Source organism: Stegodyphus dumicola, chromosome 3 (genome assembly GCF_044657685.1).
Source record: "Stegodyphus dumicola isolate Sdum_Otavi_A_Nest chromosome 3, ASM4465768v1".
NCBI classification, from domain to species: Eukaryota; Metazoa; Arthropoda; class Arachnida; order Araneae; family Eresidae; genus Stegodyphus; species Stegodyphus dumicola.
In genome coordinates this window covers 249711181-249737195 of record NC_140770.1, presented here as the reverse complement: position 1 = coordinate 249737195, position 26015 = coordinate 249711181, and the positions used below count along the sequence as shown (strand labels likewise).

The 26015-nt window shown below is 34.3% G+C and overlaps 1 protein-coding gene across 1 annotated transcript in view; it reads left to right on the top strand.

Moving 5' to 3' along the window:
* Window positions 1–25788, top strand: part of LOC118205343 (tyrosine-protein kinase transmembrane receptor Ror-like) — a 214354-nt gene extending 188566 nt beyond the window's left edge. Inside the window, exon 8 of the mRNA XM_035377638.2 lies at window positions 22599–25788. Coding sequence (XP_035233529.2) covers window positions 22599–22844 — 246 coding nt within the window. The 3' untranslated portion in view covers window positions 22845–25788. The remainder of the gene's footprint in view (window positions 1–22598) is intronic.
* The last annotated feature ends 227 nt before the right edge of the window (window positions 25789–26015 follow it).

Genomic DNA, 26015 nt, shown 5'->3' with positions numbered 1-26015 from the left:
TCCAAAAGAAATTAGGAAAGTACCAGCAAATCAATACATAAATATAGATTCAAAATGACTCTTAGTCTGAAAAGCTAAACATAAGAATTAATTTAACAAGCGCAAATTCTTCTACGTATGCCAAATATCAGAGTATTTAATTTGCATCCTTAAAGCAGTTCAATTGGTCATCAAACGCCTGTATCCTTGCTAAGTCCCAAGAGCTGACAATATAATCAGACTTACGCGTTTTGCCAAAGAAAGCAGTTGTTTTGATGACTAATATCTTTAATTCTTTTTTCTGTTTAGCGTCGTCTTAGAGTCAAGGATAATATCCATCATATATGCTATTAGAAAGCCAAGTTCAAACTACGTTAAGACTTTTGCGTTCTATGATTAACGAATCATCATAAGAAAATTTAATAATACTTCTGCAGGATTCTGATATGTCTAGAAGCTTACCTCATTGTCCTGTAAACTCTATTAGACTGGAAAGAGAGTTATCACTTTAGTCTGAAGTAATCGCCAACTCGAAAAAAAGGGTAAAGTAACCGTTTTACTTAATTCTTTAAATTAACAGAAAGCGCTACTTGTGTTGCAGATGAACCTGCACTATTTGTAGGTATTTAAAGCATCATAAGATGGAGTTAAATTCAGATGTAGGTAATGTGGATTGAGGCAACACACCAAAAAGCTGGCTCAAGATAATTAACGGCTCGTATTTTAAACGTAGGCTAGGAAGAGACTAAAGCCGGGATAAAACTTTAGCAGAACTAGCATTAGTACGTAACTGCAGTACGAGATTGTCAGAAACTCTAAAACATTCGAACCCAGGGCTTAATTTCGCAACAACTAATTTGCATTCTGGTGAGGACTACGGAAAGAAGTTACAGTAAAGGTTCAAATCATAACAACTGGTGTTAATTAACATATTCTACTCTTCGTGCCTCAAATGCTGAAAGGCGTAAAATGCTGAAATGCCTATCCACAATGAATAGGAAAATAGCAGCCGAGACAAATTAAACCTTTATTTTATTTCAGTAAACATGCTGCGGCCGCGACTTGTCAATATTATTTATGTCTTTTTGAAAGTGTTTACATTTTTGATACTTTGCAGTAAGAAGGAAGCTGCACGCAGCAGTCCAGTTAGGCCGAAGAGTAGCAAGCAAGTGTGCTACGTTCAGGATGAAATCTCAATTCAGACTGAATTATTTGGGGTTCTCAATGCATTCTAATTGAATAATTATTACTGCTGTAAAATTTTTATTGTCTGTTTGAGTTTTAGGTCCATTTACATCATCAGAATTATGCAAGTCATGTGATGTGGATTAGTCTTGAAATGACGCAGTCCAAAGAGAGATTGCTATTTTTAGAATAGAGAAAGGAAATTAATTTACCCTGATAATTTAAATTATAATTTATCTTTTACATATTCCTTATTTTTCTTACACATATATAGATATGTGTGCGTGTGTGTGTGTAACCACAAATACTCACCTTGTATCCATGTCGCTGAAACTCAGCAGATTAGTCCCAGCGCTTAGGAATACCATTCATTTTATTATAAACTGGAAATGCAAAAGTGGAATATATCAATAGATGCCGCAAAAATATATTCAGTATGTATCAGAACACCAAAATGTGCGTAGGTGGCTTTTCGTAAGCATAAAACAGAAAATTTGTCATAAGGTATTTTCATAAAGGGAAGACCAGTGTCTCATTCTTAAGTTGATAAAATAAAACGACATGAAACAATTTATATATAGTTTTAAGCAACATGAGCTTAAAACCCCAAACATAAGTACTCATATATCAAGTAACGGGAAAGTACTCTTTTGGTGTTCCCGAAACTTGTATTGCATGCGTTGTCATCTCAATATTTTATGATTTTATTCTGCTTACGTAGTATTTTATATTTATGAGGCCTACCTCTTTTTAGAAACAACAGTCGTTACTACAAAACATTGAGCTCTACTTTAAGAACCGCTAGTCGATTACTCTCAGGTAGTCTATTCCTCACTGTGATATATTTGGTATCATTTAGGAAAACGAAGTTGTGGAATGTCTGCTCTGCACCATAAACTGTATTTTATTTCGTTTCCTGAATGATAATATCTCATTTTTATCTGTTGGGAACCATCCTTCAACACTAGAAAGATTCATGGTTCTACGTCATGATGAACTCTTGAAAAACTGAGTAATTTTGTTCTTGTTATCAATTTTTTATTATTGCTTTTAGCTTTTATTCTGCCATAAGAATATTACTACTTCAAACTATTTGTTGCTAGGTTGGTTCAACTATAATATGCCCGAGCCGGCCTCGTCAATTATTTGCCCTGGCGAATAATTACAAAATAAATTATTTTAGCTTTTAATATCGGAAAGCAGAAATATGCTGTACCCCATCTTAAAAATATTTTGAGATTAATGTGTATTTGGAATATTATTTTCCTTTGTAAAATAGCCCTTCTTTGTTAAGATCTACATATCATTAAAGCAATAATTACAGCTGAAAATATACAACTATTTATTACTGCTTAAAATATAATATCTTGAGCTGAAAACTCAGCATCATATTTTCGAAGAAAACTGTGTCCCTTTAAATAATATCTTGCAATCTGAGTCATGTGTATCATAGAAAATACTCTTTCAGTGCTTGAAATACACATAACACGTTTATTATACTTATTCATAGGATGTTCATATAAAAACTACATCGATATATGAATCCCTAATGGCCTATCCGCTCAACCAATCGAAATGAAATTTCAGGTACTTTCATTTGAAGCTATGGGCTTGAAATTGTGATGATTTAATACAGCAGAGCTCTCAAGAGAAAAAAAAATTTCGAAATTTCGAATGTCAGTACCCGCTTCTTTCCCAAGCAAATTGATAAGCCCATTGAAAAACCATATATGGTAGTGAAACGATACACATCTCATGAAAATCCGGCGATCTAACACATTTGCAAAGCAAAGCATTATAAAGGACCAATGGCAATGCAAGAGAAGAAAGAAAACTTTTGGGAATCGCAAGATTTCAACCTGTATAACGTTTCAAGATAGAGTCATCTCCCCTAACAGTTTGGTGGCCACCAAGACCCCCCGCATCACTCCGATAGATTTCTGGTTATGGCGTTATCTGAAATCTAAGTTATTCACATCAAATTCACGAGATTTGTCAGAACTGAAGGAAACGTGAAGTTATACGGACTCCTACAGTGATGTTACGTTCTTCATTATTGTCAACAATTTAGTTGGGCACGTCTGCGAAGGTGGAAGATTGGAATTTGAGCCTTGAAAATTTGTAATCCCAATAAAAGTTCCCCCCCCTCTCCTCTCTTGGATTGTTCATTGGTCCTGTACGATGCTCTTCTTTGCAAATACTTTACGGCGGCAATTTTCATCATACACGTATCGTTCACAACTCCTCTCAAGGTTTTTCAATGCTTTGATCGATTTATGCAGGAAAAAACGTGGGAGTTGCCTTTCGAAAATTTGGAAATAGTTTTCATTGTAATCGTAAGCATAACACCGTAACCTCACAAGGCATCTGTCTACTTTGTCTGTCTGTCTGTCTGTAATCTCGAGCACGTACCTTCAAATAAAAATATCTAAAATTTCATTTCGCTTGGTTGAGCGATAAGCAGCTAGGCATTCATACATCAGGGAAGGTTTTATGACTACCCTGTATTTACTTAGCGGTAAGCTCAGATTATAAATGAAAATAATAACAACAACATAAATGGGGGAAAGGGGCCAACTTTCGGTCGAAACGACGTTCGGTGTAATCGGTGTCACCGTCAAAAGAGTAGATATCTAATGGATGGCAAGTTCCATAGTAATTCCTTTAATCATATCTGTAAGAATATATATATTCACTGTGAAAAAAAAGGCACAGTTCTATATCTCCCGTTCTACTGATTGATGAAATTCAAATTGCGTTTTCCATGTCTGGAAAGTGCGACTTAGGATATATATAAGATTTATATATAGCTCTGTTCTAATATAGTTATTTTGACACAAAATAGGACGTTTTCTGAAATCCCATATCAATTTGTTTACATATTATGCCAAACCAATTCTGCCATGTCAGTTTTTTCCCATGTTTCGATTCTAGAACTCAAATTATGAACAAATGTTAAATTTCGTAAAATTTGGTGCGAAATTTACTGAGAAGTTTAAAAATTTGTCATGGTGCTTTTTTTTTTCAGTTGCACCAAGAATAATTCACTTGGTCAAATTCTTAATTTATGGTAACCTACTTACTTTCTTTTTTTTTTTTTTTATTGATGCACGAGCGGAAAAAAGGTCCATCGTTCATTCTTTCAAATAATTTTAACAAAGTGTATAAACCACGTTTTCGTTATAATCGCTTATGACAAATATGCCATAATTTCAAAATACGCTAATATATAAATTCACGTATATCTTAGGAAATTTTGAATAACAAATTCTAATGTTTTGCAAGTGTGCTTAGAAATACATCTACTTTAAGGTGATAGTAAAAATTTTATGGATTATAATTTAAAATATTTTACGAAAAATGTGTAAAAATTATTTAAAATTACAAATTTTAAAAATAAATCATAAAAAATTGGCGAATTTTATTTGGAATGAACCTAAATTTTGAAATGTGAAATCAAATACGTTTAACAAAAAAGAGTTATTACTAAATATCAAGTTCAATTAACATTGAGGAGCTAAAATTTTGAGAACTAAAAACTACTCGTGCGATTTTTACATTTGGCAGTTTGGCATAATTTGAGTCGTAGAATCAAAATATGAAAATAATTGGTATCTTATTTCAGAAAAAGTCCGATTTTGTGTCAAAATACTTGTGTTAGAAAAATGCTATATATGAATCTAATATGAATCCTAAGTCGCTCTTTCGAGACATGAAAAACGCAAGTTGAATTTCGCCAATCCGCACAATCGACGTAATAGAACGAGAGATATAGAACTGTCCTCCCCCCCTCAATGTACAAGGTTCTTCAATCCATTTAAAAAACAATTTATTGCTTTCTTTGATATCGAGTTTCTAGTTTGGCAAGGTTTAATTATCAATAAATTGCGTTCAAAAAATTTGACTTATTAAATTAGAAAATAACCTGCATACTTAAAATATAAGCTATCATAGTTTTAGTTTTATTAAATTACGTTTTAAATTTCAAACAATCAGCTATTTAACCGCCTTTCCTTGGTGACACATGATTCTGTTTAAACCTCATATATATAGCAATTTTTTAAAATCATCCAATAGTTCAAATCTGCATGAGAATTAATTACTATAAAATAAAAAACATACTTTTAAGTAATATTACTAAAACACTACTACTAAATGTACGATAAAACTACTCAGTGACACATCAGCTGATATTACCAATTACCATGCACGGTATTGGAAGATATGAAAATTATTCTGAAATTTTCAATGTTACCAGTTACAACAAATTTACTCTTAATGCTGTTTGTATATTAAAAATGTAAGTATAAACTAAAATTTACTCTCTGTAGCGTCATTAGTTTTTTTTTTTTTTTTTTTTTTTTTTTTTGTATGCTTAGGTCATTATATTTTTTGGAGTGTGGTTAAAATTAAACCACGAAGGCAATTGAAAAAAAGGGAGAAAATACCTTATATACTCCCTTTTTAAAGGGCGACTGCAGATGAGAGGACCCAGTTCCCAAATCTTGATCGTGACGAATTATCCTTCACCACCTTTTAGTTCGGGAGCCACAATAGAGTCATTAGGTTAGAGTGAAAAATGTACTGTGACCTCACATAGATTCGAACTCCAGATTTCCCGAATGCTTTAAAATAATAATAGTAAACTATAAAATAATATATGACTTTCTTCAATGCGTGTAATAATGTGGCTAAGATTTGTGGCTGTCCTTGAATTCCAAGAAAGGATTAAAAAATATATTCGAACCACGAAAACTGGCAACTGAATAAATAAACGCTTAAATTAATGATGCCAATCCTTAAAAATGCTGTGGTTCATTTTTACCTTACTGTATACACAGCTTTCTGTTAGGAAAATCTGTTAAAATTCAATGCACATGTATTCCTGCAGGTTTTCGTCTGCACAAAAGCAGGAATTACAATAACCCTTCTTTTTCCCAAAGTTATTTTAAATAAAACACTAACACTAAAATAATCTTTACGCACTAATACTTGGGTTACAAAAATTACTGACTTTTTACTTTCCGTTTGATTTTAGCAGAAATATCAAGAATCAACAAAGACAAAAACCCGTCTTATATAAGTTATTTATAGTTAAATGATACACTTAAAATGAAACAACAAAATCACGTAATCACAAAATACAGCGTAAAATTATTGAGAAAATATTGTCCGAAACTTGTAACAGGTTTAAACATTTCATTCCCTCAGAATTTCCTCATTTGAAAGTAAGAAAATTAATAGAGTGATGTAAATTCTCATCAGAGTGAAGAGGTAGTGTATTAAGTTTCCAGGAAATATATAAAGTTCCATTTTAATTAGCGGTGTAAATGTTAGCAAAATTGTTTTGTTGTTTAGTTGCTTACTTGAAAAATGGTGCTATGAAAACTTAAGTTATATTGAAGTAAAAATTAATTTTATTTCGTACCATGAACTCAAAATAGAAAAGTATTTCCTTCCACTTAAATGATGTTAGCTTAATTTAAAGTACTCACGAAACGTGAGTCCAAGTAAATTGTATGGAAGCTTAGCTAAACTTTTATGTTAAATCCTTCCATCTCTATCTATGTAATTATTAATGAAAATGCACACTATAATTACATGCAACAGCAGTCATTTTTACACCTAAAGTAATGGCATCAACTTGAAAATTCAACCAAGTATGTTAAATAAATTCTACGAAATCTAGTTGTTTGAAATATTATCATAAATTAATGCTCCACTTTTAGAACTTTTCTTGTGAATTCCTTTTACATTTTTTATAACATCTAAAAGCAATCTTCTTGTACAGAGAAATGTATTTAATATACTCGTTAGTTTGATTTCATGTGTGCATAAGAGGCACATTTATATGCTGCAAAATATGCAAGTAAAAACTTATTTTTAAAAAATTGGTTAGATTTTCGGAATAAATAAACGCCTTTGCAAACTAAGTACACTCAAAACGTTTTAAGACATTTTTTAAATATTTTTGTTAATTAACTGTCAAATATCAAATCGAGTGGTTGTTTATATTATCAGGTTCAATGTTTCTTCTAACTTTCTTCGGAAACATACAATGACCTGACTAGAACAGAGAGCTTACTAAAGCTATGTTCACTAATTGTAGTAAGTGGACAGGATACAGACGAAGGGTATACAAAACCCTTTATTTTTTTCTTTATATACAATGACTTCCGTACTTCGGAATACAATGACCCTCCACTCGGGGTCTAACTTAAAAGATATCAAAATAAAACTAAACTCTAATTTAACTTTAGAATAAGATTGGCCTTATAATAACAGAAAGCGTATGTAGCACAGAGACTGTGAACACTACAATACGTTTAATTTATCAAGAGGATTAAAACCTCTGGCCTGGAAGGCAAAGTAGCAACTGCGTAACTTCTAAGGTAAGCGGCCTGCTTCGAACTCACGGCTTCCTCTCTCCTGCTTGGCAAAAAGGCCACACTTAAAATACTTGGCGTTCGCCAGACAACTTTGCATAAACTCCTTCACGCTTATAATTCTGGCCGGAAGTAGAAAATAAGAAGTGATAGTAAAGATTTAAAATAAAATAAACGTTAGTAAAACTTAAGATCCTTACATACTTCCCGCCAGAGTTAATTAGTTTGAAACTGAGGTCTAAAACGACCTTGTTGAAAACTTTTAGCTCTAGAAACTAACGCGAGGCCAAACTTTTACAAACATAACTTAGCTAGAAACTAGAAAATTTTAAAAGAAAGAAATTTGTTACAATAGCAGCTCCCGGAATATACAACAATCTTTTTTCTTTTTCATCTGTACTGCATCAAAACAGGAGCTTTATTCAATTCTGGTTCCTTCCAGAGATCTGGAAGGAAAACTAGTTTAATGAAATGTTACAGAATGACATTGCAAATAACATATAGAATATACTTTTCTTAACATTCTTATTTCATTCATGACTATTTTAATTATCTCTCCCCGTGCTCTCTGACATGTGTTGTAAAAACACCAAACACGAATGTGTTTCTGTCTATGTGTTCAACACTTCCTCCTACAATCAAAACACTAACGTGTTAAAATTCAACATACGAGACCTCTTAACACACCCTAATTTCAACTCTAGACCCTGAGGTACTATTCTGAAAGTGGCTAACTCTAAAGTGTAGCGTCAGAGAGCCTAACTACATCATTCAACCTTTAACACATATTCACCATGATTTAATCTTTACAGTCACACGAATAACAAATTTTTTAACATTATTTTCACTTTTACCATATCACGGTATTTCTAAACATTCAAAATAACAGTTCACATGTATACAAGAACATATCAAGATGCCGTTAATTTTACACATTTGAAAACATACATTAGTAGTACATTGTTAACTTCTATTCTTTTCAAAGCAAGTGCCAATTCTTTCTACATTGAAATAATACTACATTTCAAAAAGTCTTTCAGACTAAAACTTCTTTCTTGTTAGAATGTTTTAAATAAAATTTATACAATTTAAGTCTTTATACAACGCTATTATACATCAACTTTAGTTTTACGCGCGAGTAATTGAAAAACATAATAAGAAAATCGGTCACAACTCATTTCTCGCCCTTTTGGCGATAAAGGTAGACCTCGCATGAGGTAAAACTTCTTCAAATCTGCCACTTGCAGTAAGAATGAAAGATTAACTTAAGTTTGTAAAGTAACACAAAATTTTACTTATCTTTGTAATATTCAGACATCCTTTTCTGGGCCCAGTCTTTAAAGGTGCTGCAGACCGTTGCTTGGTTGATCCTCCTTCTTGTACGGGCTCGCCCTTCAGTGCTTTCCTCTGGAAGCTTCCGTTTTTCACCACTACGGCCACCCTTGAACATCTTCCTTTTGTCCTCTGCTTGTGGTCTTGGCCGTTTGAAGGCAGCTGGTCTTGGTGGAACCGGGAAACTTCTGTCGTGATCCTGCTTGGACCTCGTTGTTGGCCGTTCAAATTTTTCTTGTACTTTTTCCTCCGCCGCTGATGGCCCTTCCGCAGTTCGGCGACTTTTGCTGCGGAGAGTTCTGTCGGATGAGTCAATCTTCCGTTTCACAGCCGGGTTATAGTTGCCGTCCTTTCTCCCGGTCTTTTCCACATACGTCGTCCTTCTCCCTTCTTCATTCTGGGGGTGTTCGTGAACTCTGTTTTTTGGACGGTGGAACGACTTCTTTTTCTTTGTACCTTCAATTTTTCCGCGGGGCAATTTTCTTTTCACTTGCTTCTGTCTCTCATTGGCTTGCCCTTGTACTTGTCGTTTTCCCACCTCTGGAACTTGTACCTGCGGTGTCTGCCGTACCGGATCCTGCAAAAGATCTGAAAAGATTTGCATTTTATTACGGTCATAGAATGGTTTTATCTGGTCAATGTTTGCGGAACAGGTTTCACCATTTCTTGCCTTTAATACTACAACAGCGTGAGTTATTTTTTCTATAACATATGGTCCTTCAAAGCGTGGGAAAAATTTGGCAGTTTTATCTTCTGGTGCTGAAGAAAGTGAATGCTTAATTTTTAGTACTTCATCCCCTACTTTATAAGTTACTCCCCGTCGTTTCAAATCATAATAGAGCTTCTGTTTTCTTTGTGCTACTTCCGTATTCTTCTTTGCTTCCTTAATTAGTTTTTCTATATCACCCATTTTAAATTCTGGGGCTCTTTGTTGCACATAAAATAATTTATCTAACGGTGTTATAATCTTTCTGCCTAGAAATAACTCAGCAGGAGTTTTGCCCGTTGTATCATGTTTTGCGGTCCTAAGGGCGAAAGCAAATTCATTGACATAGTTATCCCAGCTTTTATGAAAATTTTTAACATAACTACGGATAATTTTCACTATATTTCTGTTGACCCGTTCCGCTATATTTGATTGCGGCCGATACGGGACCATTTTTAAATGACGTATGCCCAGTTTTTGGCACATGTCTTCAAATATATTACTTACAAATTGAGGACCATTATCCGATATAACTTTTAGGGGCGCCCCGTATTTTAAAATATATTTATTTAAAATAGAATCGGTAACTAATTTCGCGGAGGCTCGTTTTAAGGGAACAATTTCGGTCCATTTACTAAAATGATCAACTATAACAAGGAGATAGCGACTTTTGTTTAACTGACTTTTTGGGAAAGGGCCCAATAAATCGATACCGATTATTTCATTTGGAAATTCGGATTTAATACTATTTAGAAACCCGGCCGGGCGGAAATTAATATAATTAACGGCTTGACATGTTGGGCAGGACTGGACATACGCCCTTGTTAACTTTTGCAGTTCAGGAAAGTAGACTGCCTCGCGTACGCGTTGAGTAGTTTTTCGAATACCAGCATGAGAAGCTAAAGGGCTGTCATGGAGCTCTTGCAGGATATTTAATCTAAGACTAGCTGGGATAACAGGTCGAAATTCGTTGTTGGAATTCGTAGTTTTTGTATAAAATAATAGACCATCTATTAGTTCGTAATGGGCCGCCCTATTTCTTATCGCCACAATATCTTGGTGGCTAAAATTTTCAGGATCCTTCAAATACTCATAAATACTTCCAAACTCAGGATCCTTACCCAGTTCGGTTATTACAGTTTCTCGGGAATTTATTGTACACGCTGTCAGCATTGCAACTTTTACGGTATTACCCTGTTCGTCTAATTTAATTCGTGACAGGGCATCTGCTACGATATTTTCCTTTCCGGGGGTATGCTTGATTACCAGATTATATTCTTGCAGCTTGAGTGCCCATCTTATTAACCTTGGGGATAAATTTTTTCCAGAGTACAATCTAGTTACCGCCGCATGATCAGAATATACTGTTATCGGCGCCTTTCCAAAATAGACTCGGAACTTTTGCACTGCTAACAGAACTGCAAGTGCCTCTCTCTCGGTCGCGGAATAGTTTCTTTGTGTTTGATTTAAAGTTCGGCTAAAAAATGCTACTGGCTGCTGATTTTGCGAAAGTACCGCTCCTACCGCATAATCCGAAGCATCCGCTGAAATTTCTAAATTTTCATCCTTTTCAGGAAATTTCAACACAGGGGCTTGCGTTAATGCTTGTTTTAATTTTTCGAAAGCACTATTGGCTTCGGCCGTCCACGAGAATCTTGCCTTTTTCCTTTTTAATTTTAACAATGGCTCAGCGATAGCCGCAAAATCTTTTATAAAGGACCTATAATATGAACAAAGTCCTAGAAAAGAAGAGAGCTTCTTTGCCGTGTTTGGAGTCGGATACTTTTGTACAGCGATTATTTTTGATTCATCTGTTTCGATCCCTTTTTGCGATATTTTGTAACCTAAATATTTTAATTCAGGGGCTGCAAATTTGCATTTTTCGACATTAACTTTTAGACCGGCCTCATTTAATAAAGAAAACACCTGTCTTAAATCCTGTACATGTTGGTCTAGATTATCACTAGTAATAATGATATCGTCTAAATAGATAAATGTGGACTTTCCGAGAACAGGTCTTAACACAATGTCCATGCATCGCTGAAATGTTGCTGGGGCGCCTGAAAGGCCAAACGGCATTCGCAAAAATGCATAAGTGCCAGACTTGGTTATAAAAGCAGTCTTAGGCACGTCCTCAGGCCTGATCCCTATTTGAAAATAACCATTCGTTAAGTCTAAAGTTGTCATAAATTTGGTTGATTTTATGTTCCTTAAAATTTCTTCTATAATCGGTAACGGATATACCGGATATTTCGTTATGGAATTTAATTTACGGTAATCAATAGCGAATCTCCACCTTTTTGGATGCTCCAAAGGATAATCATTATTTTTCTTACATAAAACCACCGGACTAGCATAACTACTTGAGATAGGCGTTACGATCATTTTACGTAGCATATCGGTAATATGCCATTCTATAATTTTTTCCTTATTCTTATCATACCGGTATGGTTTTTGACGAACCGGCAATGCATCTCCGGTGTCAATACTATGGTTAGTAACCTGGGTAAATCCTGGAATATCACTAAATAAGGAAGCAAATTCACTTACCACTTGTCGGATTCTATCTTGCTCGTCATTAGGCAGGTGGTCGAGATTTACCCTTGGCGGTTCAACCTTTTCTACACACACTGGTTGCATCGTCAGCTTAAGAGACGCTTCATTAAAATCCAGTGTAGCTTGTGCGTCTGAAAGAAAGTCTATTCCTAGTATTAAGTGTGCTTGCAAATTCTTTACTATAAAAAACATCACCTTTACTTGTTCGTCCTTGATACGGATGTACAAAGGTACTTTACCTACGCACTTACATTGTTCTCCTTGCGCCGCTAATACTGTTGTATTATCCGCATTATATATGCGGTATTTGCGAAAATACTTTCTAAAAAAGACTTCTGCCACACAGGAACACTGCGCGCCGGTATCCAGGAGTGCGGTGGCCGGGATATTATTTACCAACACTTCAATCTTCGGAAGAGTTAAATTTTTCACCATTACTGTATTTAACTTGTAGGAAGAGGGGTTTTCGTGGCCTTCGGATTTCCGCACCCTCTCGTCAGCAGAAATCCGTTTTAGTTTAAATTATTTTTTCTTTCGGTGCTTTCCTTCTTTCTCCACTGGCCTTGAGACTTTTTTCCTGGGTTGCTATTGAACTGTCGACGTTCGCCGGCTGTTTTTGAATGCTCGGGTTTCCTTGCCCACTGATTCGCTTTTTCTCCGTAGCCATGTGCTTGAGTTTGCTGTAGTCTTGGCGTACCAAATTGGTTTCGCTGTTGATATTGGCGTCTTCTTTCGACGTCCGCCGTTCTTCTACTTTCAAACTGGATTGCTAGCTCAAATAATTTTTCCAGTGTAGTCGGATTTCTCAATTCAATAAAGTCTTGCACTTGGGGTAGTAACCTCGGCAAAATCACTTGAATTATTTCAGGATCCGGACGGTTTCCATACAAGAGCTTGAAAACGTGAATTTTTCTTAAAATAAACCTGGAGAGGTTTTCCATTCTTTGTTGATATATACTGAAAAGTTCTGTTTCTAATTTCGCACGATCCCTTACAACAGGGAAGGCTTTTAGTAGGGCAGTCTTGAAATTTTCGTAGGTATAGGTGGGACTTCCTGCTTGACCCAAGAGACTTCTGCCGATACATTTGAACCAGTTAAGCGCTTGGCCCCTCAAAGCGCTGGTAGCTAAGGTAACTTTTTGAAACTCGTGCACGGGGTAGAGCATGAAGTGGTCATCCAATTTTTCCAAAAAACTGGTTACCTGTGAGTTTCCATTAAACGTTGCTTCTGGTTTTATCGAAGCGCGCATGGTCTGGACAATATACCCAAATCCTTCCAGGGCGGCAGCTGGCATTTCTGGATTCTGAGCTGTTTCTGCAGGCAGCACAGGTTCTTCTTGAAACTCGGCCATGGTTATTCTTCGTCGGGCGCCACTATCAGGTTCAATGTTTCTTCTAACTTTCTTCGGAAACATACAATGACCTGACTAGAACAGAGAGCTTACTAAAGCTATGTTCACTAATTGTAGTAAGTGGACAGGATACAGACGAAGGGTATACAAAACCCTTTATTTTTTTCTTTATATACAATGACTTCCGTACTTCGGAATACAATGACCCTCCACTCGGGGTCTAACTTAAAAGATATCAAAATAAAACTAAACTCTAATTTAACTTTAGAATAAGATTGGCCTTATAATAACAGAAAGCGTATGTAGCACAGAGACTGTGAACACTACAATACGTTTAATTTATCAAGAGGATTAAAACCTCTGGCCTGGAAGGCAAAGTAGCAACTGCGTAACTTCTAAGGTAAGCGGCCTGCTTCGAACTCACGGCTTCCTCTCTCCTGCTTGGCAAAAAGGCCACACTTAAAATACTTGGCGTTCGCCAGACAACTTTGCATAAACTCCTTCACGCTTATAATTCTGGCCGGAAGTAGAAAATAAGAAGTGATAGTAAAGATTTAAAATAAAATAAACGTTAGTAAAACTTAAGATCCTTACAATATTCTAACAATGATATTTAAATTGATTTTCCACATATGTTTAATTGATGAGTAATGTTTCTCTTCATTTATTAAATGAAGATATTTGCTCAGTATTTGGTGCATTATGTTTACATAACACTAACAGTTTTGTAATGAACTATTTCTGCAGGTTACACTTGCATTCTTGCAAAAAATAATTCAGAGGAAAAGGAATCTTAATTGATTTCGGTTTCCAACGAAAACCAAAATTAATAACATTCCATCCCAGGGAGAGAGAGACAGCATGTTACAACACAGCTGGTGCTTAGGAAGGATTATTCTTTACAACAGCGGTACATATAGAAATAAAACATTGAAGGAAACACACTGCAAAGCATGTTCTCAAAAGATGGTTTCAGATTTTATTTCTTTAATTATTGAGCATAGTTATGCGCACTTCCAACTATGAAGTTTCTCAAGACAGGCGGGGGGATTTTATGAAAAGTATTTTAAAAATCTTTGAATAAAACACTACCTATCTTTTCATTTGCTTTCTCCACCGAATAAAATATTCAGTTTGTAAAGTATTCAATATGTGTATAACTTAAATACAAAATTTTTCTAACCATTGTACTCAAACTTTGTAGAGATACACAGAACTAAGATACCCACGGGGCCATCTACAAACTTAATGAAGAATATTAGTGTAGTCAGTAACGAATTATTAATCGACAAAAGCGCAACTTTTGTTTTGCAGTTGTTCCCCAAATTTATTTGAATTCGGTTATGTTTTTGGAAGCTAATTAAGGACTGAATTGGGATCTAAGTCAGTAAATTCGTTTTCCAGCATCTTCATGAGGCTCATCAGCGGCCGAGCAGTAAAAGCCACTGAATACTGGTAGCTCGGTCAGAGGTTCGAGTCCTAGCGAACGGGCTAGCTGTATGGGCCTTTTCGTGTTTTTCCCCATATGTAACGCTACGAAAACGAAGTATTGTAATCGCGAAAAGTTTCAGGCAGCATATTTTGACCATATATCCATTTTGACCGCTACCGAATGCAATTTAACGGTGTTTTTGAGTGATATCTGTAGGTAAGGATAGAATAAAAGACTTTCCTCCAAAAAAATTATAAAACTGCTTTAAAATTTATTCTGAAGAGAATTTTTCGTGGCGTCTGTACGTACGTGCGTACGTACGTACGTATCTTGCATAACTCAAAAACGAGTAGCCTCATAACATCAAAATTTTGTATATAGGACTGCTATAACATGTAGATGTGCACCTCGTATTTTGGTTGCAATCGGCCGCGCCAAACGTATGTAAATATATTTATATATTTATATATATATCCACTCTGTTACCCGGCTCAGTGATCTCAGTTTCTTTACTCTTATATGTATGTAAATTGTAAATTTTTTGCTTTAAAAATGATTGAATTATTTTGTTTTTATCTTCCGGTTAAGTTTTTATGCATTTAGTAAATCTGTATGCAACATTTTTAGAATTATCAACAATTTTAAAGTTGTTTAAGTGCCGCTAAGCCTTTTTTTTTTATGGCGGCCATTAATTGTTTACATTTGAAACAGCAGACTAGTGGATTTGTTGCCAATCTAGAGAAACTTAGCTTCGCAACAACAAAGATAACGCCTTCATTTATTATTGCCAATTAAATCATGCTTAATCCTTTTTGGAAATTTTTCGAGGAAATAAAGTGTTTAAGATTTACTTCGTAATTTTTAATATAGATATTTTGAGTTTTTATGTATTTTTGCCTTCTCGAGAAGTAAGAACGGACTTAATTGAATGAGAAATACTCAATCGTCTGTGAAAAACTGTTTCTTTTTTGTTTTGTTTGCTTAATTTCTTTTATACATCATTCTAGCATTATTATAGTATTTGAATAGAACATGTGGCAACGATTAGATAATTCTATTCTTTAAATGATATATATTTTGTGCATTATGAGTTGTAATATGAACGAAATATAATACTGTTAAGTGAATCTAGCGCCAGAGTGTCGCTATGATAAACAAATACTAGAGTGAATTTTAAGAAATGCATTTATTCTATTGTGGTTTAAGCGCTGTCAGTGAAGTAGATTTATATCAATCCAATAAGTTTAAATGAAATGCAAGAAAAAATGCGTATAATTTAATATTCCGCACAAGGAAGTCATGTGGTGTACACATCAGATTTTTTATGATTGTGTTACTTGTCTAGATAGCAACAGAGTTAAATCGCTGAACGCGCTTCTAGGAAATTAAGATATAATCCAGTCATCACTGGTTTTCTTACATTCGATTAATGTGCTGTCACGATAATAATATTATTTATCATAGTTTATTATTTTGAGTAATTTGTGCAATGAAATCAGTTTTAAAGCCTTCGGTATTTGGAGCAAGTAAGAATTTAAGTATTTTATCGATCAGGTGTTCTTGAGACTTAGATGGACTATCTCATGTTATTTCATGACTCATGTTTACTTCTGAAAACAAAACAAAGCAGCGATTACTAACCCCTCTTTTGTATTACTTGTTTTATGTTAATATTTAAATACAGAATGTTAGGTGCAATGAATAATAAAATGTCAAAGAACATCATCATAAATTATTGCTATAAATAGGTAGTTAAGTTTTAGGATGCAATAAATCACCAATTTAAAGGGGAAAAAAGAAAACAAAAAACTGCGTTTTGGGGGAAAAAGAAAACATTTTTCCTTGGAATATATATATATATATATTCCAAGGAAAAAAAATATATATATATATATATATTTGTACTAGAGGGTATGCTTAGATAATTGGGCAGATGAACACTGAAAAGAGCGAAACTTTATTTCAACTTAAACAGAATAAGAATTCTCATAAAGAAGATAAAAACTGAAGCCAGCCCAAGGACAACTCAGAGATAAGGCCAAATTCTTCTTAAAAAGCAAGTAATATCGCGGGTCATCAAAATCATAAAACAGAGCAACATCAAAAACAATTATTCTGGAGCAGCATGCTCAGTAGCACAGTTTTGTGTAACAGACCAAGCTTCAACTCAACCAGCAGCCTAGCACACAGCCGTACACAACGTCATTTAAGGCTTTGATCAATTAGGATTCCTGAAACCTTCCAAAATAAAGGCTCTTAAGGCTTTGGAAATGCGTTTCTGGAAACTTCTAGAATGTCGCCAATTTGTGAAAAATCGACAGATGTTCTGCAGCTTGACAAAAGAATTGTCTCCAAGATCCTATAAGGTAGATCACCCTATATATCCTCTTCTTTCACTTTGTAAGGTATATTTTAATTTTATAAAAGTTATTAAAAAAAGTTCAACTTAGTTCGTGAGCGAGAGCTAGGAATACTGAGTATCGCGCGTTTGCTTTTAGGCTAAGTCTCTCTAAGCTGTTATTACGCTCGGCCGTTGTTACGTGCCTTTTGATAGTTCGCCGGCTAGTTTCGATTACGGGCCAGCTACGCAAGAATTGAGTTAGCTTAGGCTAAATCTCTTAGATACAGTTAGCTCTTATTTCTTATTTTTGAGTTTAAGCACAAATGGAGGATTTATTGTAAGCCCGAAGAAAGGGGCCGACTGTTCAATATATTTTGAGTGAAATAAAGGGTAATTTACCCTTCTTAAGTTTACTACTTCTGTTTTTTGAACTAAGCGATAATTCGCTTAATAATTAAGCGATAGTTCACTAAGTTCTTCGGCATTAAATTTAGCAGAATAAAAGTAAGGAACTCTATAACTTGAGCTGTCCATATATCCTACGTCAAATTGTTCAGAATTGAAAGCTATGTAAAATTGCACTAAACATATACAAACACAATAAGTGGTCACAAATGAAAAATTGACGGAAATACACAATAAGCAAACATAAAATTCTCATAAAAGATACAAATAAATAAATTTCATAAAATAAATATATAGCAATGCAAAAATGCATGAAAACTAAATAACAAACGAATAACCACGTGATCACTCGTCTATGAAACAACAGATGATATACAACGTTACTGATACAGAATTTTCCGCATCTCACTGCGTAGAACATATAACGCCTTTTAATACCTAACCTTGTAGAGACATTGGGTAATTATTTGGGAGCAGGAGTGGTGAAAAATGAGTAACGCCTTCGGCGGCAATCGAACCACGGACCTCTGGAATACGCGCCCAGCGTGCAGACCACTACACTACGAAGGCATGCTAAGAAGGCGGGAAAAATACCTTAGATACTCCTCCTTTTAAATTTTCCATTACTAACTTCTTCTAGCGATAATTTTTTTTCTAGTTTCATATGGCTAAATTTTCTGAAACATCTTCAATTAAATACTGAAAGCGTTGCGCAAAATAATTATATTGTTGCGTTTTTTTTTTATTTATTTATTCTTCTGACACCAGTTTACGTTATTTTCTTCCTTCACGTTCGTACGGGGTTCGCAGATTTGGAGTGAATAACGACGACACTTGATGAAGTATCGAAACACACTTTATTAGCCAGTATTGTCAGGACAGCTCCAAAACACGTTTTACAGTCGTCGAAGATCTACCATAAACACGCTGGAACAATCAGCGACACAGCCTTCAGGTTATCAGGCTATCACGGTGGAGACAGCTTCCTGCAAAGCACCCGACTCTGCTTGGTCGTTCTCGGAACTCCACGTACTCTCGAGATTCTCCACGCTACAACTCGCGATACACTCGACGACACACGAGCACAGCTCCCGACTCTCGGTTCCGTCGTTTCCGGAGCTCAACACGCTCTCTCGACGATGCACTAACCGCGATACTCTACGAGACTTTTTCGGTGAACTCGACGACCCACTCGGCACTCGCTGGGCGGTTGTCAACGCGATCGCCTCCACAGGGATTGACTCGCTAGACGAGACACACTCACTCGATGAGAGACGCACACTCCCTGACTCCGGACTAGCAGGGTTTATATAGCTTTCGGCTTGTGTTCGGGAACATTTTGGGCTAAACCGGTAAGAATTCGTTCCAGAAAGTTCTCCAACCGTCCATGGTATATCGCCAATTTTGTCGCCAAATGGGCGTTTTCTCGCCAAATGTGGCATTTCTGCCCTCATTTGCCATTTTATGGCAACCCTAAAACTGCTTTGCAGGGAAGCCATCTCACCGCGCCTGTACATTTCATAACAATATAAACGACTATTCGACCCGTTTTATAAATCTTTTCTTTAATAAATAGCCCCGAATCTGAGTTTGAGTTTAGAAAATGTAAGTAGGAAAAGTACAAACATTTTTGCTCCTTGAAAGAAGAAAGATACACTTTATTGTAGAATGAATTCGTGCGTAGAAAAGCACAGAGCACTTTTTAGAATCAACTAAAAAATTGTGCCTAAAATTGTGTTTTGTTTCCTTTTAAATCTGCTTGCTTTTCTCACTCCTATCAAAAAATATACACTAATTTCCTAATTTTACTCTCGTTTTATTAAAGTGAAATGCGAATAAGAAATATTACTTTTAACTATCCAAAAGTTACGTGCTACATTAAATAAATTTAAATTAATATTTCCACGCGCGTTTCACATATTTGAGTCATTGAAATAATAACAACCAAGTTAATGAAGCAAATTGTTACATGCTTTCATAATCTGCTTTAGAGTTCTTTAAAACACATGAAGCATCTTTTCATCAGCCCCAATTTTTCTTTTCTTTTCGTCTTTTTAGTCCCAGATTGGGTAAAAAAATTTAATCAATAATAGCCACATCCGTAGAATATGGTCGATGACTAAGTTTGGGAATCCCACTTTGACTATATGACAGCTAAAAAACAAATGATGAGATTACCAGTTGGCTGTCATCCGTTATTTCACAGTTAAGATGCAGTATATCCAACCTCGTTCTTGAACTGGAGTAATCAGGTACTTCGATTGCACCTATTCACAAATTTTCTTCATTTCCCTCAGAAGGCTAATTGACAGCAATCATCTCCCTGGTTCATCCTCAGACTTCTCTTTTGGAAATTGGTCATACGATTCAAACACATGGCCAGGATAGGGTATTTTCTCAACAAATGATTTTGATTTTTGTTTTGTTTTCGCTGTTGATTTTTCTAACACGAGATTCTTCTGTGTTCCATGCGAGAATCAATGACAATGAGAACCAGGGTAATTTTGATTACTGATATTCGAAATTAGACAAATCTTCTCTTTTCTGAGTCTTCTTGTATATATCGCTACAGTCTGATACGTACAATATAATTTTTGCGGTTAATATTAACAGAATAACAGTATCAATCCTAGAACTTTATCATTCAATGTCGTATATAATTATAGCTAGCTTGATTATGTACTGTTATATTGTATCAAGAGAAAATAGTTGTATATTTATGCTTTAAAGCAACTTATTTTAACCAAGCAGCGTTTTTTTTTTTTTTTTTTTTTTTTTTTTTTTTTTTTTTTTTTTTGTGTGTGTGTGTGTGTGTGTGTGTGTGAAAATCCGTAGTTTTGTGTACCATGTAAGACTCTGTTCTGTGTACTTGAAAGTTACAGTTGAATGTGAAGAATCTTTAGAACTGATAAGCGAACAATCGCTTGAGTTCGTGGGGCAGGAAACAACAAGTAAGAAGGGTGTAATAACCCTTTATTATTCCAATATGATGTAACAGAACTCTGACTTGGAGTTGTACAAAAAAGCCGACACTCGGACTTGAACTTAAGAGACTAAGAACTAAACTAAACTAATCTTAACTAAAAAGATATAGCCGAAACTATGAAAAGTCTAACAGAATTGACCTCTTAACACTAATTGACTGCGAAGCTATCAAGGGCCTAAAGTACAGCCGAACGTAATAATAGCTTAAGAGAGAGTAGCCTAATAAGGCGGACGCGTGCCAGCTAGAATCTCTGATTCTGTCTAACTAAGAGAGTAGAACTTCGCGGTTAAATACCGCTCTTCCACAATTGGCATTCAAACGTTATTCTAAAACTACGTTCTGGCCGGAAGTTGTAAGTTGAAACTCAGAAATGATAGGAAAAGAAGTTTATCTCAAGATTTAACTGTTAGATAAATTAATATAATCCTTACAACCATAATACCATTCTAAAGCAAAAATTATGTAAAATTTATTGTAGATATTGAAAGCTATTTCTTAGTGAATTTCCGAGTTTGAACCATTCTTTTGACATTAACATGATATAATAATTCTTTAAGAATATTATTTTCAATCTGCATTTGTTACTGATAGCTTTCAACTACACTCAGTCAGTAAATCTGATAAATAAAGGTCTGCAAAAATAAAAGAGTGTAAAATTACTTTAATGCATTACCCACGTTGAAAAATTTAGGAAAAGAAAGTATTAGGAAGGCTAAGCTATTTTATATTAAATACAAATTAATGTACAAATTTTCAATACAAAAATTAAAATAAATCGTGGCAGACTAGGTTAGGGTAGGTATTTGAATACGGAAACCACACGGGGACTATCTGCGCAAGAGAATGAATGACTTCAGGAAGGACTTTCTAAGAAAACAGGCTCGTATTCATGTTACCATGGCGAAACCAAGAAAGCTAACCATACAGACAACCTGGATTCAATCTCGCTCGAGCTAGCAGTAATCACGTGCATTAACTACTCGGCTATTTTTGGGGTTATAGCATGCTAACAATATAGAGAAGCAAGTGAAGAGTAACAATAAAAAAGCTCGATCATTTACAAAAAATTAAAAATAAGAAATGGATTACAGTACTTTATTTACAAGGTTACATTAATACTTACATTTAACATAGCCTTTAACATGTTGGTTGTTTTATAATCGGCATGAAAATATTCGGTGAGTTTTCAGAAACCACAAAGCGATCTTACGGCTGGCGAAAAATGGCTGCAAAATGGATGAGTCGTATGCAAACAGAGCGTAACAAATAAAGTGACTGTGCCGATATTTTAGGAGAGAAAAAACGCATTAATGCATTTATCCCAATGCTTCTATCAAGTCACCAATTTTTAAGTAGAAGCGATTGCTTAAGTATGAACTGATATTTCCAAAACGCGGTTTATACCCTCTTTACCCCCCTTTTCGACTTTCTGCGCTAGCGTGAACCCGTCTTTAAAATTACACGCATTCTTATAACACAGATCTTTTTTTAAGTACTCGGAACATACAATACCTTATACATTATTGAAATTATTCCTTTATATGGATAAGCAAAAAATTAGACCATTTTCATGAATATTATGCACCGCTAAACCTATCTGTTGAAATCTGTTTCTTCTAGGGTTAGTCCACAAAACAAATGCTGTATTTGTTTTCGCCTTTCTTCTTAAAGATAAAAACCTGTTTGAATTTCTTTAAATTATCGAAAACATATATTAAAAATCTTTGTTTAATCAAAGTAACGTAAATTTTCACAAAGGTAGCCATTCACATTTGTTTATTTGGAGATGACTCTTTTATTTATGTGTAGCTTTTATGCAGGAATTCATAGGCAATTGGATATATTGATAAACTTTGCTCTTGTATGCTAATACTACATAAATTTTCATTTATTCTGTATTATATCTGCAAAAATGTTAACATTATTTATTTTCTTCAGGTCGTGAAATTAATTCTACAGGGGATTTTGTTATCGCCTCCAGAAAACTGCCCGCCATTTATTTATAACATCATGGCTGGCTGTTGGAAAACGGAACCACGTGACCGACTAACATTCCCAGAGGTGTACGATCGTCTTCTTCCACACATCCCTGAAAGGCAGACTGATTCTACTAACACTGAAGAAGTAGAAATGATGATGGATAATGACAATTACCTTATGCCCACAGCAGTCACAGTATTGTAGAATACTACTTAACCAGAATTATTAATTCCTCCGAGATAAAATGATGTACATTATCTGAAATGAAGTCATTTTATTGAATGGATCTAAGATGGTGTTTAAATATTTCATTGCGGAATATGTATATTTTTTTCCTATAACGTGTATCGTTCGTGCGTTTTTAAGCATTGCTGTGGTTAGAAGATTGAAGAAAAAATTTAGTAATTTATATGGAGGTTGTTCCCTATTGATTCCTTTTTTTACGGTTAATGTCTAAAAGTGGTTGTGATAATGTATTGAACTAAATATGTATTAAAAATAAGAACTAATGGCATTGTTTCATAAAAGAAATCCAAGCACTGTTGTAACTCCTTTTTGGAAAAGTATTGTTCTCTAAGTTTGTTACTGAAAACAGTGCATTTTAAACATAAATAAAAATCAAGGGTTATTACCATACTAACTGTTAAATTTAACATTCTAAATGTGTCTGTTAAGCATAAGTGAGACTTTGTAACTGTTAATTCAGTTTTTTAATCATTGTTTTTATTTTTGTGTGTTTATTCACAATATATATCTTTTTACAATCACAATCAAAATAATTTTTCTAAATTTTATTTATTGTCATAGAATTCTCAAAACATACTCATCTCAGTAGATATTCAACATTTCTCGAGGCAGTTATTTATTTTTATTATTATTACTATTGTTATTATTGTTATTATTATCATTATCACTAAATAATACTGAGGTAAATTTCTATTGAAAAATATTTTTATTTTAACCCCTTAATGCAAATATTCTTTCTGCCATAACTTCTAAATTACAACAGTTTAAAATTCTAATGGCTGCAGTAAGTAGAGTAATGATGCTGGACTTTTTCTAATGCATAGAAAAAAATTTAAATCAGATGTCATCTTTTTCGACCATCTGTCATCAAATAATATAGGTGCCATCTTTCTGAAGCAATGTTACCAAAAACAAATATTATTTTTCTTACTGCTTTCTGTAAATCGAATAATCATTCTATATACTACAACAATATTTCATTAGTACTGGTCTAACTTAAAATCAAAGTATACATTCGAAAACAAATGCATAATAGTATCATTAGCAACCAGTGCGTTAGGTGTATAACATGTAAATATGCTTATTGAGTTATGATAAAACTTAGTGCACGATGCCCTCATAAAAATTTAAACCGAAGATTGCATGTAATGTCTAGTTAAACTGTTACATATTCCCAATTTGTTTTCACTGTATGATTTCGTGTGTAATTTTGAAACATACCATCACTTAGGCCATTAGATGTTAAACATTGATTTAGGTAGCTTTACATGTGCTAAGTAAAGCAGTGAAAAGGTTTTAGAGAATGACTAGCATTTGGGCACAAATTTAATTTCTTAATATTTTTTCAGTTCGTACAGTATTTCTTTCACTCAAAGAATTCAAGCATACAACTGGAATTTTCCTATCATGCAAAGACAGCATATGATGGCTATTAGAAATTCCATGGTATATATAAATTTACACACTCAACAGTAAAGAATTTATCTAAAACGTGAAAGAATGCGACGGTTTTCTGAATTTGACAGGCGGTATATCTGTCTTTTGCGTCCAGCAGAAATCAGCAAACACGATATAACTCTATTGACCTTCATACCTTTTCTCAGAATTTGAAATTTTCTCGAAAAGTGCTTACCACACTTATCGTGAAAGGGTTCTAAATTACCTGGAGAGAAATCTACGTGGGAATACTAAAAATCAAGGCTTAAGATCGTGTTTCAGATTCATGGTTTCTTGTAACTTAACCCTTTCCGGCACGCTACCTTTTAAAGTTGGAGTTTTGATTTAAAAAAAAAAAAAAAAAAAAAAAAAAAAAAAGTAGGCAGTCTAATTAGGCCTAGAGGAGTACATAAGTAAAATTTAGTGAAGATAGCACTTATCGTATTAATTATGTGGGTGTGCCAAATTTGGCACACTGATTGAATAGAGCTTCGAAAAGAGTGCTGAAACGAGCATTGTTGTCAATGAACTGACCGATGAGATGCGAAGAAACAAAGAATACAGACTCTAAGTTCTCGTAGATTATCGGTGAACCCGGTCTGGGCACACGTAGGGTTCGCCGTTTGAAGAAGGTTCAGAGCAACCTAAAGTAACCTATAAATCCTTTTTCATTCATTTTTTGTGTGCGTACAGAAGGAAATTTTTAGGTGTGTTTAGACCGGACACACTGTGCCGCAAAAGGTTAAAGATAGTACACTAGTTTTCGATAATTTGTTAAACACTTCCTAAGGAATTTCTATAGACATTAGTGAAAAACTACCATGCAATATTTTTTTCTTTTTGATACATTAGTAAAAAACTATAAACTATCATACAATATGATTTTAATTCTTTGTTTTATATATTGTTGTATGAGTTTCTCTGTTTGTTAAGGTTTGGTTTATTTGCTGAAGTAAAATCTTGAAAGTGCATTTTTCCTCCTTTCCATAGGCAAATTTCTAACCTCATGTGTATTTTCAGTGATAATAGGACTTTTTTTTTAATTCTATGCAGATATTTTTAATGTTGAATTTTTTCACCTATCCGCCGTTTGACGGTCAAACTAATCATTGAACATTTTTTGTCTTTACACGATTAGAAGGATCAAAATAAGATTTTCAGGAATTTCTAAAATAATTTAGGGCTTTCGTATTTTTTATCATAAATCATTTGATTATTTTCAGCTATCCTACGCTGACAATAACAGCTTTTTAAATCAGAGTGAAAATAAATTTATAAATAAAACAATAATTCGAGAAATTGAATGTAAATAATATACACCTTCGGAAAACTCAGACGATTTTGGAAAAATAAAATGAACTCTCATGTATTTTTATTTCATTCAGAGTCCCACACCCATTTAAATCTTTTCAGTATTCTATAGAATAAGAAACGTAAAACATAATAGATTAAAATCTTTTTTTTTTTTTTTCAGTTATATAGCTTTGGTTAAATATACTAAAGCATAAAATGTTATTTAGATTGTTTCGATTTCCGGCAAGAACACTCTTTTTTTTTTTTTAAGATTCTTGCTAACAGAAATTCTAATCGCTCGACAGTATTATTCGAAACATTTCTCATGATTTTGATTTCAGTATACCTATAAAGGCAATTCAAGGTTCAATATATTCATACAGGTATAGGTAGAAGTGG